This window comes from Eretmochelys imbricata, chromosome 9 (genome assembly GCF_965152235.1).
Source record: "Eretmochelys imbricata isolate rEreImb1 chromosome 9, rEreImb1.hap1, whole genome shotgun sequence".
Taxonomy (NCBI): Eukaryota; Metazoa; Chordata; order Testudines; family Cheloniidae; genus Eretmochelys; species Eretmochelys imbricata.
The window spans coordinates 26,363,913-26,383,280 of NC_135580.1; the positions used below are offsets into that span (position 1 = coordinate 26,363,913).

A 19,368-nucleotide genomic window follows, 5' to 3' on the forward strand; every position below is an offset into this window, starting at 1 on the left:
GCAGTGAAGTGTTGGTCAAAATTTGTAACTCTAGAGAGCAAGTCTCTTCCAAATCTGTAATTTTGGTCCTGCTATTTGCCCAAGCAGAGCCCCCATTCCTGCAGTCCTTATTCAGGTCCTTTATTTGGTTCTTTCCACTGAAGACAATGAGGATTTTACTTCAACAAGGACTGAAATATTGGATATTTAGATATGCAGTGCCAATTTTTTTAAACTCAGATTTGTAGGTGATATCTACACTCAAAATGTACTGCAACTGTGCATGCACAGGTAGCTGCCTGCACAAAAAGCAAAATAGACATCAGTCTGTGTGCAAACACCAGGGTGAAATTCTGGCCCTGCTGAAATCAATAGCACTGACTTCAACATGCCCAAGATTTCACCCTTAGTTTTCATGTACAATCACAATAATTTGTGAGAGTCATGACACACATGGGCCTGGAACCCATCCTTATAGGAATCAAGCCTTCTGCAAAGATAGAACCAGAAAGGGCACCACCACCTAGCTACCAAAATTTTATCATTTTCTCCAAAAGTAGAAGATGCAAAATCACAAGACAACGTTCAAGATTGCTGCATCATGATCTGAATGTAAATAATTTTTTTACAGCGTGAGTGTAAAAGAAGAGGCTATGGATGGAAGTATGGACAGAGGCCCAAAAGAAAAGTTTTTCTTGGATATTTTTTTTAAAAAAAAACCTGATATTATTAATGGAGACAAAAGAATCAATAACAGCATCCGATGAAGTGAGCTGTAGCTCACGAAAGCTTATGCTCAAACAAATTTGTTAGTCTCTAAGTTGCCACAAGCAGCACATTTGAAGCTATTTTTTCCTCTGTGGGATTTGCTTTGTCTTATTTTATCTGACACCAGTCAGAAAGATATACTATTGTGAGCATTTTTTTTAAAAAAAAGGTAAAAACAGAAATCTGATGTGTTTTCCCCCCCAATTAAGATTAAATTTATTTATTTATTTTTTTTACACTTACTTTGCTTAAGTTCTCCTTACACTCACAAAATGAGACACCCCTGCTCCAAAAAGAACAACCCTGCCGGCCGGTTCAGTAGATTTTCCCCAAACAGTCATGGCACTAAAGCATCCTACTGTCTTAAAAACGGACAGTTTTGTTTTGTTTTTTGCTACTGCTTGCAAATCTTTTGCATTCACATACTTGTGTCTCCATTCACTTTATATTCTGCTAAAATATTGAGAGTCACTTCCTCGCTTTTTGATTGCACATTGAGCTCACTTCTTCTAGACATTTTTCTGGTTGCCCTTGAAAGTCTACTTCTAAAGGTATCACCTGCCAAAAAATACAGAATAGGATCTACACAGCTGTTGAGACTAGCTAACCCCCTTGTCACTTGGTAAGTGGCATATACTTTGTCATTGAAGGCACACATTTGTGGAGTCTGAAAATCTAGCCTGGCTCTGAGATTCAATGTCTTCATCACATGAAAGGGAAGATAAGACACGGCAAAGACCATCAACACAATAATAACCAGGTAAATTGATTTTCTCCTAAGAGGAGAATTGTCCAAATCCTTGTAAATCAAAGCTTTCACTATTAGTCCGTAACAACCAAGAATCAATATGAATGGGATGCAGAATATAAACACAGTGGTGCATATGCTGTAAATGAAGTAACTTCTCAGATAATCATCAGTTGTAGTATCATAACATGTAATGGTTTTATTTTTCCTTAGCCCAGTTCCAGAGTAGAACAATATAGGAGAAATCCCAACTACAACAATGACCCAAACAAGGGTACTGATGTAAACAGCATTCTTTTTCTTCAGTCTCCCAAGTGATTTCAAAGGATACACTACCCCTGTGTATCTGTGCACACTGATGCAAGTCAGAAACAAAATGCTACCATACAGGTTCACATGGAAGATGAACCTTTGCAGTTTGCACATGATATCCCCGAAGATCCAATCAGTTTTATTGAAGTAATAAAAGATGAGGGCAGGGAGCGTCAAGACATACAAGAAATCAGCTAATGCCAGATTGAACATGTAAACTGAGATGCCACTCCAAGGCCTCATGTGGAAGACAAACATCCAGATCGCCACACTATTGCCCAGAAATCCAGAGATAAAGACTAGAATGTAGACAGTGGGCAGATAATAAAACTGGAAGCCGGTTTTGGTTAGGGAACATTTGGTAGTGGCATTTCCCAGAGTCCAGCCAGTGTTTGACAGAATGTTGGTTTCAGTCCCATTCAAAACAGCTGAAAAGAGGATTTCAGTCATGATCTCTCCACTAAAGTCAGACAGGTCTGGGGGTAAAGCAGCAACTGTCTCTGGGGGGACAAGAAAGCATCTAAAACGAAAAGGCAAAGAAAGACCCAGTTGGAACCTAGCATTTTATTTATTTATTGCTTTATTCAAACATTGTCAGATGAAGAATCCATGTATACTTGTTCAATTTTATTCACCAATCATTCAATTATTTTTCTCTCTGCAGTTTAGTTGAGCACAGGGCATGAACTTTTCCTATGAAATATTTAAACCAGCCAAGTGTCACACTTGGACATGACACAGGCACCCTTCCTCACCCCCACTGAAGACTGCCAGCATCCCTGCTGGAATTTAACACATCCAGGTGGGCTGCTGGGAGTCAATAGGGTCCCGCTACAGATCCTTCTCCTCCTCCCTGTCACAGTTGAATAGGGGGTCACCAGGGAGCCAGAGCAACTCTCTACTCCCTCCCTCCTTACTCCCCTTGCTAGACTCCAGCGGACATGAATCTGGCATAAGCAAAGAGGAAACAATGAGGGTAAGGAGGAAATGGCAGCTGCACCAGTGCCTCAGGGATAGGCATCAGGGGCTGCCAGTGGTTGATGGAATGGGGGTACAGACTGCACTGGGAGTAGAAAGGGGCAGGAAATGAAAGAGGGAAATGAAGCAGGCAGGAGCCAAAGCAGGGAAAAGGGGCTGAAAAAAAAAAAAAGAAAGAAAGAAGGGAGGGAGGGATTAGGAACTAGCAGAAGAGGGGCTGACTTGGCAAGGGCTGTAAGGGTGTCTCAGAAGGCAGCAGGGGCTCAATGGAAGAGGGAGAGAATGGGTCAAAAGGTGACAAGCTGAAGGAGGCTCATGAGGATAAGAGAAGGGCAGACTAGGGGAGGCTGAAGGGAGCCGCGGCAGAAAAGGGAGGGTGCTCTAGGTTCCCTGACACCCGCTTCCTGCCCAAAGCAGTGATTTATATTGCCGCCTTGGAGGTGAGCCGAGAGCCCCTCCAGAGGGACTCCCCTCTCCCGGGCAACCTCGCAGAGCTTCAGCTCTTCCGCCTTCCAAACACCTCAGGCTTCGGGCTACCCTCCAGCTCCCCGCCCGCCCCCTCGGGGCCGCTGTAAGCGATCCCCTGCCCCGCAGCTCCCTCCACCCGCACTGGCCGCCCGGCTACCCCCGGCTCCTTCTCCCTCGGCGGGGAGGACGAAGAGTCCCGGCCCCCGCTGCGGGGCGCTCGGGGCAGGCTCCCGTCTCCGCGCACCGGGCAAGCCGTGGCGGGCTGGGGGCAACCGCGCCAAACTTGTGGGCGCGGCGGGGCCAACTTGCCCCGAGCGCTCGGGTCGCTTCCCGCCCCGGGCGATCCTACCTTCCCGGCCGCTCAGCGGGTCCGCTCCTCGGAGATCCGGCCCCCGCCCCCCCGCCGCCTGCTCGGCCCCTCCGGAAGGCAGGAGAAGGGGCGCCCGGAGGGCGGCATGTGCCTCTCACTCCCCGCGCCGGCTAGGAGCCCAGGTCCCCGCCGCGCCACCTTGAAGGCTCGCCGCAGCCCCGCGCGGCACTAGGCGAGGGCGGCGGGAGCGGGCTGAGGAGCAGAGTTCAGCTTCCTGAGGCGGCGGCAGAGCCGGGAGTGGCCGCCACCCACTCAGCAGCCCCAGCCCAATCGCCGGCTCCGCGCCTGCCCCCCTGCGCTCCAGGCCCGGGAACAGGAGCGCGGCACGCAGCAGCGGCTCCGGGAGAAGCGGCTTTCTCACGGGCGTTAGCTCAGCCCCACGTACCCTCCCTTCTGACACCCGGGTGGGAGAAGGGGGGAGATAGCAGGGAAGGATCCAGGCGGTCTGGTTCGTTTCCTTGAACAGCCGGCTGTAGCTTTTAGCAGTGGGAAGGGAACACACAACACAGCGAAGTTCCTGGCACCCGGAGAGTTGTTCTGCCACCAACACCAGCCATCCCTACAGATAACAGAGCTGCACAGGGACGGAAACCCCGACCAGTCACACCAACACGTAACACAATCACATTTACAGAGAGAGTTACACGCAGAGACACCTCTCTCTCTCTCACGCACACAGCCCATCTTTCCTAACATCTACGATAATAGTAAACCGCATTTTTGGCATGACCATGTGTCATTTTATCTATTGAACGCGGTTACACACATGCATAACTTAAACCATAGACAGACTCACACTGATGTGCGATAACACCCTCACGGACGCGGACAGCTAGGTCATTGACACCCATTCACACACACTGACGCTCATTTACATACACATAGGCACAGAACTACTCAGACAAGTGGGAACAAAACACCCCCTTTCAGGAGGCAGATGTAGAGAGAACATATGCAGACAGCGGCTCCCTGTTAAACAAATGGGTTTTTTCTCTGTCCTTTATATTTTACCTTGCGAGCCACTGCATTAAATTTAAAAATTAATTGGACAGTCGGGGAAAGATTCAGATTCATTTTTACCAGATCTGTGATTCTTCTAAGACCTGGAGACTTCTAAACGTATCTTTTTTATTCATTTTAAAAGATTTGTAATTTTTGCCTTCAAAAGTTTCACTGAAGTATTAGTCTACAATGGAAATGCCTGGAAAAAATAATTGACAGGTACCGACTGTAAGCAAAACACAGTATCAGCAGTCCTAGAAGTAAATGGTACAGTTGCTCTCTAGTTTAGCTTTGTGCACTGAGCACTTAATTTATTTCTCCAAAGTAACCTGCATTGCCTTTTCTAGGTCAGAATGTTATTATTTTGTTTCCTTAACAAAACAGAATTCACTGGTTTCAGCCATCTGGTTTCTTGCTCCTGTGTTAGTAAACTGTGTGATATGTGATACATACTACAGTCACATCCCTGCTAACTTGAAATACAGCCATAGTTTAGCACTATTAGTATTTCTTGCATTATTTATGTATAACATTTTCAAACTTGAAAGTCTCTCTAAATTACATAACTAATTTATTGGGAAAACTTACTAGGGAAACCATCCAAATACTCTATGTCTCCAGGAATACACAAATGAATACAGAGAGGAATTTTAAACTGGTTACTTCTTGGGGTAAATTACACAAAAATATAGTTTTAAGCAATTTTTTGTTTCTCAATGATAGGACCTTATGCTTTCTATACATTTTGGTAGGTTTTTGTTGGTGTTGTTTCTCTTTTGCAACATTGCAGTAGCTACAGATGAAAGCTTTTTTCTTCTTCATTTTATCCCAAATAAGGGAACATCTGAAGAGAATGTATCAATGTACCATAAAAGTCTCATCTTACAAAATTGTTCATTGGTGTCTTCTCATAACCACAGTGTTCCCACAAGAGAACCTATCCACAAAACAGAATATATATACACATTTTAAGACCACCATGCTGGCTTATGAAAGCAGTAATCTCTTTCCTAAGAGGATAAACTACAAGGTTGAAGAGTTTATTTTAATACAAGACTTGGATTGTTGCTACAGAAAAAAATGTAATGCTATTAGCATGCTAAAAGTCTTTTAAAATTGTCTATTTATTGTTTTACTATTAGTAATTTCATTAGTCACATTGATATTTATTATAAAACATTTATCACTAATCTATCTAGCACAGTAAATTTACACAGCATTTTAGTGGTTAGAGTCAGTTATAGTTTAGTTAGGTAAGTGCAGTGCAAGCCTTCCTACACACCTCGACCAAAGCAGACGTCATACCTGACAGCAATTTCCCTGGTATTCCAGTCTTGAGCAAACTGTGAATCATACCAAACAGTTGTAGTTTTGTAATATCAGCAAATATACTGTGAGAACTAAAACCCATTGTCACGTGTTACCTAAGCAGAAGCAGTGTTTTAAGTTCTGACTTCTAAAGGTGAAAGGCATTAACTGTGCAATAACTCAGTGTCCTGTAAGCACCAATTAAAAGAAAATGTTTTCAAAATTTTTACCCATAATTGAAATACTGTAAGTGCTTACAGGGCTTGAGCTATGCTCTGAGCCTGCATCACTGACAAGCTGACAATGTAATGAGTAGTCTTGAATACTGAAATACATCAACATTTTATTTAATGATAAATTTAAAAATACTAAATATAATGGCATTGAAGTACATATACTGGAAATACAATTACTAACAGTGTATCAATAACAATATAAAGAAATTAATCATCCTTTCTGCTCATAGTTAGAGGTGATCAAAGGGATATGAGGCTCAAATCATGACCCCACTGAAGCCAGTCACAAAACTCCATTGACTTCAATAGAGCCATAATTTCATCTGAAGTATACAAGAGGAAGAAAGAAGTGTATGTAGTAATATTCCTCAAGAAAGCATGGAAGCTACTATTTATAAACCATGAGTGTTTGAGATTCTATGCATCAAATTAATGAAGTCATAATAAAGATTAGAGATGATTAAGGTGTTGTGTTTTAGGGGAAGCAGAGCCTAAGTGACTTCTTTTCACAGCATCATCCCACTTGCTAAACAAGACAGGGTGAAAATGATTATTAATAATAAAAATATTATTTGTAAACCATGCACTCCTCTTCCCTGCAAAAAAGTGCTTGAGGTACAGAACAGCAATCATAAAACAACTTCATTAAATAAACGGAACACTCCAAACTTGACAAAACTACAGACAAAGCCACATCAGAGGCAGTAATTTAAAAATGCCTCTGAAAACAATACGTTTTTAGGGATGGATGAAATGAGCTGGATTTCAGAAGGCAGCCTGAGGGAACGAGGAAACAAAAGCTCGATTGCTTACCAACTTTAGGAGTGATGGCAGAACTCCCTAAGCACCAAGTGAGTACAAAACCTGTAGGTGAAGGCTCCAATAGGAGGTCCTTGAATAGGAACAACCCCAGATTTATAAACCATTAATGCGAATTTAAACTAAATCCTCAACTTAATGGGCACCCAAACAAAGAGCACAGAGCGGGCTCAATATGATTCTAATAGCTCTAACCCATGAGCAATCGATGCATTTGGCTTAGCCTCATGGTAACCCAGCAAAGAGGAAATTACAATAATCAAAGACTGGAGATCACGAGGGCACGTGTTGCCATCACCAGTATGTCTGGATAAATAAGATAAATAAAGGGCACAACCTATGCAAATTGCATTGCTGAAAACCACATTTCTAAAACTAGCCAATGCATTGCTTTCCATGGCAAGGGCATGCTCAACAATGCCACAATTTTTAGCTTGACTCAGTGACTGCCACATCAGTTACCTCAAACAGAGGAGCTATAAAAGAGGAGCTAGTTATCTGATAAAAATGATCCCTCTCTAATAACACCACTTCTATCTTACCAGGGGTCAGGACAAGAAACTCTGACAGGATAAACGTGTGTATTGTATTATGAATTAAGTATATCATCAGGTTTGTTATTCATTTATAATGAGTTTCATAGATTCATAGATATTAAGGTCAGAAGGGACCATTACGATCATCTAGTCTGACCTTCTGCACAACGCAGGCCACAGAATCTCACCCACCCACTCCTGTGAAAAACCTCTCACCTATGTCTGAGTTATTGAAGTCCTCAAGTTGTGGTTTAAAGACTTCAAGGAGCAGATAATCCTCCAGCAAGTGACCCGTGCCCTATGCTACAGAGGAAGGTGAAAAACTTCCAGGGCCTCTTCCAATCTGCCGTGGAGGAAAATTCCTTCCCGACCCCAAATATGGTGATCAGCTAAACCCTGAGCATATGGGCAAGGTTCACCAGCCAGATACCCAGGAAAGTTTGTGTCATCTATACGGATAGGAATAGAACCTGGTCAAATAATGGAAAAACAAACTGTGAAAATTATGTCAATTTTTATCTTATTTGTCTAATCAAAATTTCTATGGTTTATGAACAAAGTTTTGAAATTTGAAAAAAATTCAACCTGTTGTAGTTAAGAGTTTCTATTGTACTTGCATTTGTATTAGCTATATAAATGTAACAGTGTTCATGGCTGGATTTATTCAGTGGGAATTTTAGCTGAGTAAGGAATGTAGGATCAGATCCCATAAATGCTTATGCAAAGAAGTGAAGACAAAAGATTGTAGGAAAAGAACAACCTGAATTACTGCAACTCACTCCCCAGAGCCATCATTCTCTACATTTACCATTTTGAATGTGTATATTGGTTATGTGTCTGCTGTTTGGTAATGTTGTTTCATGTAAATTGAACTATGTCATGCCATTTTGTAATTCATACAGTTCGAAAACTTGCTTTCCATTTTCAAAAGGAAGAGCCATTTCTCACTGTTATTGTGCTTTTGGGGCCTATCTAGCCCCTTGGGACTCAGTCGGATTATTTGCAATCCTCCCACGCTACCACAGAGTGGCAGTGGCCTCTTGAGCCATGACTGGATTGTTGCCTGATCTTTAGGGGTTAATGTTATTGTATCTGATATGCGTTATAGGTTCGCCAGTTGATCTGATCAGAAGATAATAAGGTTCTGTCCCAGAATCAGGCTACACAGAGTCTTGTAAGAACCGTTGGGATGTACAGCAAGCACACTCACACTGAGGAAAAAACACAGCCTTAGAGACTTTTATTAATATAAGCAGAAAAAAAGAACAGGAGTAGTTGTGACACCTTAGAGACGAACAAATTTATTAGAACATAAGCTTTTGTGGGCTACAGCTCACTTCATTGGATGCATAGAATGGAACATATAGTAAGAAGAGATTGATTATATATATGTGTGTGTGTGTGCACACACAGAACATGAAAAAGTGGAGTAAGAGGCTAATTAATTAGATGAGCTATTATCAGCAGGAGAAAAAAAACTTTTGTAGTGATAACCAAGATGGCCCATTTAGATAGTTGACAAGAAGGTGTGAGGATACTTAATATGGGGAAAAGATTCAGTATGTGTAAGGAAGAAAGTGACACCATCATAGGACCTAATCACATTAGCCACTCCATCAAGGGCTCATTCACCTGCACATCTACCAATGTGATATATGCCATCATGTGCCAGCAATGGCCCTCTGCCATGTACGTTGGCCAAACTGGACAGTCTCTATGCAAAAGAATAAATGGACACAAATCTGACATCAGGAATCATAACATTCGAAAACTGGTAGGAGAACACTTCAACCTCTCTGGCCACTCAGTAAAAGATTTAAGGGTGGCAATTTTGCAACAGAAAAGCTTCAAAAACAGACTCCAATGAGAAACTGCTGAGCTTGAATTAATATGCGAACTAGATACCATTAACTTGGGTTTGAATAGAGACTGGGTGTGGCTGGGTCATTACACATATTGAACCTATTTCCCTAAATTAAGTATCCTCACACCTTCTTGTCAACTGTCTAAATGGGCCATCTTGATTGTCACTACAAAAGTTTTTTTCTCCTGCTGATAATAGCTTATCTTAATTAATTAGCCTCTTACTCCACCTTTTCATGTTCTCCGTATAATATATATTATATTCATATTCATTCTTACTATATGTTCCATTCTATGCATCCAATGAAGTGGGCTGTAGCCCACGAAAGCTTATGCTCAAATAAATTTGTTAGTCTCTAAGGTGCCACAAGTATTCCTCTTCTTTTTGCGAATACAGACTAACACGGCTGCTACTCTGATAAGCAGAAAAGTTATCGAAGTTCCAAACCCCAGAATTAGAAGGAAATAATACTGTTCTGGAGTTACATGTGGTATTTTCTATAAAAACTTCCTAGATTAACATTCACACCTTGGGAACCTGATGGCAAGAGACAAAGGACCAGCCTCGCCTCTGGCATGCCAAAAGAATCCAATGGCCTCAATGCTCGAGTTGAAGATGGACAAAGCTCGGAAAAGCTAAGCTAAACTATACCCTCATGGTGGTTTGCCCCTCTTAGAGGGCCTGAACACTATATGCCCAACCTTCCATGTCCAAATCTAATTTCATCATCTTCATAATATTGGGATGCACTTACTTTATAGGCTGGCATATTAATACATATTGCTAATATATTCATACATATTAATGACAATTAGCTCATTCTCAAACCTGTTATTTCTGGCCTGAACTGGTTCTGTGGTTGTTACTTGCATGTTCTTTGTGGTATACCTTGTGGTTACCATTAAGGCTTAGGTAAACAAAATCTAAAGGGTAACCAGTAGCCCATGTATCGAAACCAAAGGTCACAAACATACTTGACTATATGTATGCTAACTTGCTTTAGCTCATCATACAGGATATGGGCCTATAGGTTCCTTGTGTTACTGCCAAACATAATAAAATACTCTTATTATATTGGATTTATAGCTTTGTATTAAACAGACAAATCAATAATATTGGGCATGATATAATATAGCAAGCCAGCCAGCAGGCTAGCCCTATGGGCTACAGGATACCCACTCCTGTCCTAATGCACCCACTTCAAAGGGTGATGGTGGTAAGCACACTACTGCATTCAGCAGCCAAGCTCCTCCCTGCTGCACCCACAAACAGCCCGTGCGTTGCCTTGCAGAGCGGGGCTTTACACCACACAGGGAATGCACATTTCATATATGGATGCTAACCTCTTGCACGTTGGAATCAAACTGCTTCAGCTGCCAGAGGCCCCTTACATTCAACTAAGCAAGAAATGGATGGGTCACTTCTTGACTAATTATGAAACATCGCTGCACTGTTGTGATTTCGTATGCTGATGGCAACTGTATTTTGCTGATTGTATCAATAATTTTTTCCTATTTCAGAGCATGATCATAAAATGTGCTAGATTTTGACCCATTTCTCCACACCTCTATCATATTTCTTAATCATTCCATATATACACAGCTGAGTAGGCTTCTCATCCAATGTTTTCTTTGCTATAGTTTGAATTAATTCCAATTTTGTTTCTTGATGCTTTGTCTGCAAAAATCAAAGGATTTTTTGCCACTCATTTCCATTAGAAAAAACATGCAGTTTTTCTCCCACCTGGCCTTTCACAGCTGAATTGATTCAACTGCATGATAAATCCCTAACAAAGAAAAAAAGCATGTTACACATCAAATGGAAATTCTCAAGCAGTCCAATCACTGAAAAACTATAGTAGAGGGTGCGGGTTGTGTGCAGAAGGAATGATTTAGACATAATCTAAGTAGTTCATATCTTTTGTTTCCAATTATCAAAGAGATTAAAGGTATATTAGGATTTGAAAGTATATTAGTATGAAGGACAGGGCAAAAAAAAAATCAGACTTTTAGACTCGTCATTATTAACCCACTTGTTGCAGCAAAGGGAAGGCTGTGCAGAGCTCAGCACACTGCCTCCATGTTGGAGGGAAAGACTTTCCTCTCTCAGAAAGCCCTCTTACTTTGGGTTTGCATGGGGGACCAGGAGTTGGTCCATTGTAAGCATGTACAAAAAGTACTGCATAAGATCAGATCTTTGATCCATCTAGTTCAGTATCCTGTCTAATGGAGGCCAGCACTAGATGTTCAGAGGAAAGTGCAAAAAACTCAATGGAAAATTGTGGAATATTTTCTCAGAGGAAGTTTTTCAATAACCCTCATCATTTATCATGAGGGTTTGTATCCACTGTACTTATCTTATTTAACTGTAACTATGGATATTCTCATTATCTAGATAAGATGCCCCCGCCTTCACTAGGCTTTTATTGTGAATTGATTAACTCAAGTTAAGAGACCCTTCCACCACAGAGCAAAGACAAGGCCTAAGTCAGCTGAGTACAAAGGACTTGATCCTGAACCACAGAATCAATGGGCGCATAATCAGATCCTGAATGAAGCAATGTTGCCTTCACTAGTGCTGAAAGGCCGTTCATTCTACATGGTGAATGTGCTACTCAGGCAAAATTCCCACTAATGGAGCAACAGAATGTAAAGCACAGGTTTATTTGGTGTTAATCTATTTACCTAATGCTGGAGTCTGACATACTCAACCTGTTTGCTGCCACTCTTGCAGCCCTGAAATACATGTTGTATGTTCTTGAGTCAAGCCCTCTAAATTCAGTTACTTTTGAAAAAATATGATGCCAAACTGATTTGACAAAAGAAAGCCAAACAACACCGTGAAGAGGCCAGCCTCCTTTCTTGGCCATTACATCAAATATTTCCTTAGTCTTGAGCACTGACGAAGCAAATCTTAACATCAGGTGACTGACCAAAAGACAACAGAAAGACCCTTTGCATTGGTCTTGAACATTTCAGGATTAATATTAATTCTGCTTATGTTATTGGAACCATCTTTGCTAGCTATATTTCCCATATACTTTCCTTGAACACTTCAAAAATGTACGTTAAGCAGCAGGGGTAATGGCTTCTACAAATGCTGCCAAATACTCCTTTTTATCTATTTCTTAGAAGCCAGAATGATTGGTTCTCTTTATCCAAAACATTCCCCTTCCCTGTGCCAAATCTCAACAGCCCTTTTGAAAAGAATGCCAGATAAGCCAACTAGCTACAAAGGATGAATAAGTCAGTCCCTTGACTGAGGTGGGGAAAAAAATTTCAATGTCATGTTGTTCCTCTATGAGCACCAGTCTGGGGGGAGGGGTGGGAGCTCCTTCCTGGTGGGGAAAAAGCAAAAAAATGCTGTAGACCATATTAGAGCCTGGGACAATTTGCCTTCAATCTACAAGACTTAACAAAATTTCCAGAGTTCAGGACTGCTCCTCTGCTGCTCTGAGTTGCAGGGAATAATTGATCAGAATAATTTCACACACTCCATTAGTCACATGTTGAAAGTGAGTCTCAGTTGAGATGCCATCCTGCTCATCTCTAACATCAGCATGTGGTTATAAAGTGCTCTTGTCTAGCTATCTTGAAGTTTGGCTGATTTCTATCCTATTTCTCAAGCTCTTGTTTCTCATTGTATTTTTTTCTGACTACTCTGGGGTGCACTCACTGTTCCTGTAGATTTGAACAGTCATATTTATATTCTTTGTAGATGATCACTCAATGTACTGTGGATGACAAATTGTTAATTTAAGTTATCAAGGAGAACATGACCTAATATACAAGGTTAAAGTATTGAAAACCCCTTTTCTCATTTAAGAAGAAAAAGACTGCTGGCAACAGAAGAAATGTGTATACAGTATATATATTTTTGAATCCTTGAAACCATATGATATTTTATTGTCTTTAAAACAAATTGTGCATGGGTTAATTAGACACTAAGGTGATCAGTTCATTGCAGGCTTGAAAGGCGGAGATGATCTAGGGAAGTTTGGTAGCTTCCTACTCTAAGTGTTTCTTCTGTTTTGGAAGAAAAAATTGGTACAATGTGGCACCTCCATAACACATTGTTTCATATATGATTATTAACTTGGAGGAATGGGGTTATGCCAACACAGTTATACTATTTTAACCCCCAATAAAATATATGTCAGTGGAAATATTTGCCTCTTGTTGACTGCGGTTTTGAGGTGGCTAGTTACTATCAGAATGAGGAAGTGGGTTGTGATGGTCTGTGTTACTCTACAAGGTGAAATATGCGATACAAGTACATGGTCAACAATTCTTAACACTATAAAATGTTGCAAAATAACCACTTTTCTAGGTTCAAAAAAATTTGAGCTAGGGAAACTGTTTCAAACTATAGCAGGGAGTATTTTGCCTGTAGGAAAAGGTGGCATTATAAATCCAAAATGACTTACCAACAGAGAGGTTTTGTTCAGATGTCAGCCAAGAGAGACAATGGCTTTTGGAAGGCTTGGCTAAGATGTTGACACATACATTAAAGTTTCCTTAACTAGTCAACCAGGCAAATAGGGAGGAAATGGTGAAGTTTTCATGTCAACAGAATTCAGTAAAGTATTTATTAAATGATGTAGTAAGGGAAACTGAATAAAACATTTACTCATAGGTGTTCTAACTTAGGCAGGACAGTTAAAGGTAACATATGCCAATGTCAGGTTTTTCACACATACAAAGACAAAGTCCAGCAGAAGAACTATTAACAGAGAGACCATGGAGCTTGAGGGAGAGAACCATCTGAGGCAGGCAGAAACACAATCTGGAAGAAGGATGCTCAAGGTCACTGGACAATTAGAAATGGAGCAAGATGTAAGAATATTAATCCTTCTTAATCAATAGATTAAAACACAACATATGTTTCCCCGTAACTAGCTAAGATTTGGATAGTCTAGAATGTTTAACTCTTTATAACTGGGATAAAACTTGCTATAGTTAAGGTAACTGGAATAGGTGCCTTTCACTGGGAAGCTTTTGAGAGAAGGAAATCCAAATTTGAATCTCGGAGGAGGCTAAGTTAAGATAGTTGTCAAAGGCTTTGGGGCCCATTCCCAAACCAGTTGAGCTAGGACACTGGTCAGCTGGTACAGAGACATGAGACTTAAAGATCAGGAGAAATGCAATGCTCAGGAGACCTCTGTAGTGCCATTAGAAGTGATCAGGTTATTTCAAGACAAATATTGTTTCTCTGCTCTGTTTATTCTAATGGTGACCTTGTTGCCATATTTGACTATAACTGGGCAACAGAAGCTACAGCAATATCTTCAGCATGACTCTTTAAACGCACCTGAAAAAGTTGCTGATACGTGATGCAAATTTTTTTTTAAATACATCAGAAGCAGAAAGCCTTCTAAACAACCAGGGAGGCCACTGGACGATTGAGATGCTAAAGGAGCACTCAGAGATGATAAGGCCATTGTGGAGAGACTAAATGAATTCTTTGCATCGATCTTCACTGTTGAGGATGTGAGGGAGATTCCCAGACCTGAGCCACTCTTTTTGTGCAACAGATCTGAGGAACTGTCCCAAATTGAGGTGTCATTAGGGGAGGTTTTGGAACAATTTGATAAACTAAACAGTAATAAGTCTCCAGGACCTGATGGTATTCACCCAAAAGTTCTGCAGGAACTCAAATGTGAAATTGCAGGACTACTAACTGTTATCTGTAACCTATCATTTAAATCAGCTTCTGTACCAAATGACTGGAGGATAACTAATGTGACGCCAATTTTTTAAAAGGTCTCCAGAGGTGACTGGCAACTACAGGCCAGGAAGCCTCACTTCAGCACCAGGCAAATTGGTGAAACTATCGTAAAGAACAAAATTGTCAGACAAACAGATGAACATAATTTGTTGGGAAATAGTCAACATGGTTTTTGTAAATGGAACTTATGCCTCACCAATCTACTAGAATTCTTTGAGGGGAGGTCAACAAGCATGCAGACAAAGGAGATCCAGTGGATATAGTCTATTTAGATTTCCAGAAAGCCTTTGACAAGGTCCCTTACCGAAGGCTCTTAAGCAAAATAAGCAATCATGGGATAAGAGGGAAGGTTCTCTCATGGATTGGTAACTGGTTAAAAGATAGGAAACAAAGTGTAGGAATAAATGGTCATTTTCAGAATGGAGAGAGGTAAATAGTGGTGTCCCCCAGGGATCTCCAACTGGGCCCAGACCTATTTAACATATTCATAAACAATCTGGAAAAAGGAGTAAACAGTGAGGTGGCAAAATTTGCAGATGATACAAAACTACTAAAAACAGTAAAGTCCCAGGCAGACTGCGAAGAGCTACAGAAGGATCTCACAAAACCATGGTGACTGGGCAACAAAATGGCAGATGAAATTTAATGTCGATAAATGCAAAATAATGCACATTGGAAAACATAATCCTAACTAAACATATACAATGATGGGGTCTAAATTAGCTATTACCACTCAAGAAAGAAATCTTGGAGTCACTATGGATAGTTCTCTGAAATCATCCACTCAATGTGCAGTGGCAGTCAAAAAAGCAAACAGAATGTTGGGAGTCATCAAGAAAAGGATAGATAATAAGAGAGAAAATATATTGCCTCTATATAAATCCATGGTACGCTCACACCTTGAATACTGCTTGCAGATGTGGTCGCCTCATCTCAAAAAAGATAGATTAGAATTGGAAAAGGTTCAGAAAAGGGCAACAAAAATTATTAGGGGTAGAGAATGGCTTCCATATGAGGAGAGATTAATAAAACTTGGATTTTCAGCTTGGAAAAGAGGTGACTAAGGTGGGGGTATGATAGAGGTCTATAAAATCCATGAATGGTATAGAGAAAGTAAATAAGAAAATGTTATTTACTCCTTCTCATAATATAAGAACAAGGTCCACCAAATGAAATTAATAGGTAGCAGGTTTAAAACAAACACAAGAAAATATTTTTTCACGCAACGCACTGTCAGCTTCTGGAACTCCTTGCCAGAGGGTATTGTGAAGGCCAATACGATAACAGGGTTCAAAAGGGAGCTAGATAGATTCATGGAACATAGCCATTGATGAACCTATTAGCCAGGATGGGCTGGAATGATGTCCCTAGCCTCTGTTTGCCAGAAGCTGGGATTGGGTGACAGGGCATGGATCACTTGATGATAACCTGTCTGCTCATTCCCTTTGGGGCACCTGCCATTGGCCAGTGTCAGAGGACAGGATACTGGGCTTGATGGACCTTTGGTCTGACCCAGTATGGCCATTCTTATGTGTGAAGTGAAAGACTCATTTGCCCAGAAGGAATTAAATGTGCTCTTAAATATTAATTTGCCTATCATGGATGCCTAAATTTTGTGGGTGCAGTTAAGTACAAGTGGGCAGCACTGAAAGTTTGGCTACAAACACCAAAAATAAAACATTAAGCAATTTTTTGTTGCAGAGCATTGCTGTCGTATCATCTGACCATCAAGAAATCTTTCCAAGGACATCTTTGACAATGATAGAGTCAAAGAGTGCACGTGTACTGAAACAGCTACAGTATAGATTAATCGCATCACATCACATCAGCACCATGTCCGTTCTTATATAAAAAGTAATCTTTGCCAATGGTGCTGATCATCTAATATAGCCAATTGTTGTGTAATAAAAAGGGTCCTAATCCTGCAGTCAATTGGCTTCAATGGGAGTTTTGGGGTTGCAAGAGTGAGAAAGGCTATATTTGAGATTCGTATATGGACTGGGACTCAGGAGATCTGAATTCAGTTCTCAGCTCAGTCATGGGTGATCTTGATTATAAACTTCAGCCCCCAAAGAAAGTGTTGAAGAGTTTACAAGCATTGAAAATAGGTGCTTAGAATTTGAGGGACCACCAAGTTACCTGCAATGTAGTTGTTTGGTCACTCATGCAGATGCAGCAGGGGAGCCAGAAAGCAGTAGTTTAGATTCATCAGGATCTCAGGAAAAATGATTTTCCTCAAGTTATATATTGTTATGGCACAAGTCACTAGGTGACACTCTTATGCATTGTCTTCCAAGTTCTAACCACAGGAGGAAACATTCAGTCACAGGTATACATACTGTGGTGGTTTTAGTTTGATTAAGCGAGGTTCTATGTAGAAGAAGTTATCACTGGAGGGGTATCTGTATAAGCAGCAGGAGAGTTTGCCCACTGACTGTCTATAATTAGAGTCAATTCTTGAGGCAGAGTTGCTCTCTGGGAACCAGGCATTGTTTTTGGGCAGAGATTCCTGAAAGCAGGGATGCCATTTGATCACCTCTATTCCCTGGGCTGGTGTAAATAAAACAAGTAATTGTTGAAATATACCCAGAGTCTGCATCACTGATTTCTCCTACACTGGAAAGTTGACTTGTAAGGCCCTTAACATCTGCCACTACTGGGCAGAGGGTCAGAAGGAACAATATTAGAGTGCTAATTATATTTCCCTTTTAGTATTTCTATAAACATGTTTAAGTTTCAGCAAAACAATTGCATTTCACCTTTAACGTAATATTGGGATCAGGTGCTGTTGATTTAAAGTAGCTTTTTGACAGTACTAATAAGTACAGGGAGACTAAAAACTTGAAGGCATGAATGTTACAAGTGTAGCACATTGTGAAATTTTTCAGAGTGAACCCCAAAGGTGAAATAGGCAAGGGGGTCACTCATTTCATATTAAACATTGGGAAGGTGGTTTTATAAAGACCACCCTGGATATATTTTGTAAGAGCTATGATCACAAATCAGACTGAAGAGTTTGGCAATAGAATAGTTTGGCAATAGACCAACTTATAGGCCATCAGCAAGATGAGGAATTCACACCTTTCTGGTGGAAAGGAAGCCACAAAAAAAAATGGAGGTGAAGTAGCTCTGCAGTCAGCAAAGTCATCTAATGAAGCCAATAGAATTTTTATCATGAGACTATTCTATACCTACACTTCCTTTTCTGATGACTGTATTTTGAGTTCTACACTAGCTGATCTGAATGAAATTAAAGACATTGCATCCACTCAAGCAGAGCATTATAGTTCCTAGAGAAAGCTCAGAATGTACAATTGTGTTGACAGAAATAATGTCATGATGAATGTTTTTCCATAAAATATTATCTGATGGAGTGCAAAGTACATCCTTAGTGTCTGCCTATTTATTGTAACTGCTTCCACAATATGAAGCAGTCAAACATGATTCTTACTCAGGCCTCACTGTAAACAGTGAACGCAAACTACTAATTGAAGGTAAACTACTCATTGGCTATGATTCTGTAAGCCATACTCCCCTGCAGTTGGTACTGTATTATAATCCAGAAGTATCAGCAAACACATGAAGGTAAGTGCTGATCACATGCAGACTGTCAGATTGATATGCCATTCCATTGACAAAAATGTACTATCAAGTTCCCGCTGACGTCAACTTAATCTTGATACAATGGTGAGTTTTTAAACCCTGATATTTTTTCACTAGAAGTATTCTGCTCCCTGAGAACCCAGATTGTAAGTCTAGATGAACCATAAATGATTCAAGCTGCTTGAATCTTCCTTTCCTTGATGTTATTGTCCTGTCAAGCAACCCTTGCAGGTCTTCATCCACATTACTAAATTAAGAAGAGTCATGTTCAATATCCAGTGTGTTTCTCTGGATCATTGGGAGCAAGCAGACTGTTAGAATACAGCTCTAAGAGGTCTCTTGTGTATGTATGCACATGATTTATATGTTGTTTTGCCTAATCTATAGAAGTTAATCAGTGAGGTAGTACAGAGCACATCAGATTACTAATTCATGAATTACTGGATGCGCTAAATGCTTCAGAGGCCATACAAGACACTTAGCCGCCCATATCCAATGTTCTGTCATGGTAAGTCTCCTTCAGCAAATAGAAGATTTAGTAAGCGGCAACAGCTTGGATACACTGATACATGTGTTGGTGGCAGATGGAAAGGTGAAACAGATTTAGTCTCTGCTTTTCCCCTGGGTGATCCTTTACCTTTGGATAACAA

The 19,368-nt window shown here is 40.7% G+C and overlaps 1 protein-coding gene across 1 annotated transcript; it reads right to left on the reverse strand.

Annotated features, from left to right (window-relative positions):
- Positions 1-659: 659 nt before the first annotated feature.
- P2RY1 (purinergic receptor P2Y1) lies at positions 660-3,628 on the reverse strand. Its single transcript, XM_077827102.1, has 2 exons — positions 3,603-3,628; positions 660-2,327 (listed from the first exon to the last, which is right to left on the reverse strand). Exon 2 carries the CDS (start codon positions 2,255-2,257, stop codon positions 1,166-1,168), a length of 1,092 nt encoding a protein of 363 aa, XP_077683228.1. The 5' UTR covers positions 2,258-2,327; positions 3,603-3,628; the 3' UTR covers positions 660-1,165.
- Positions 3,629-19,368: the final 15,740 nt, after the last annotated feature.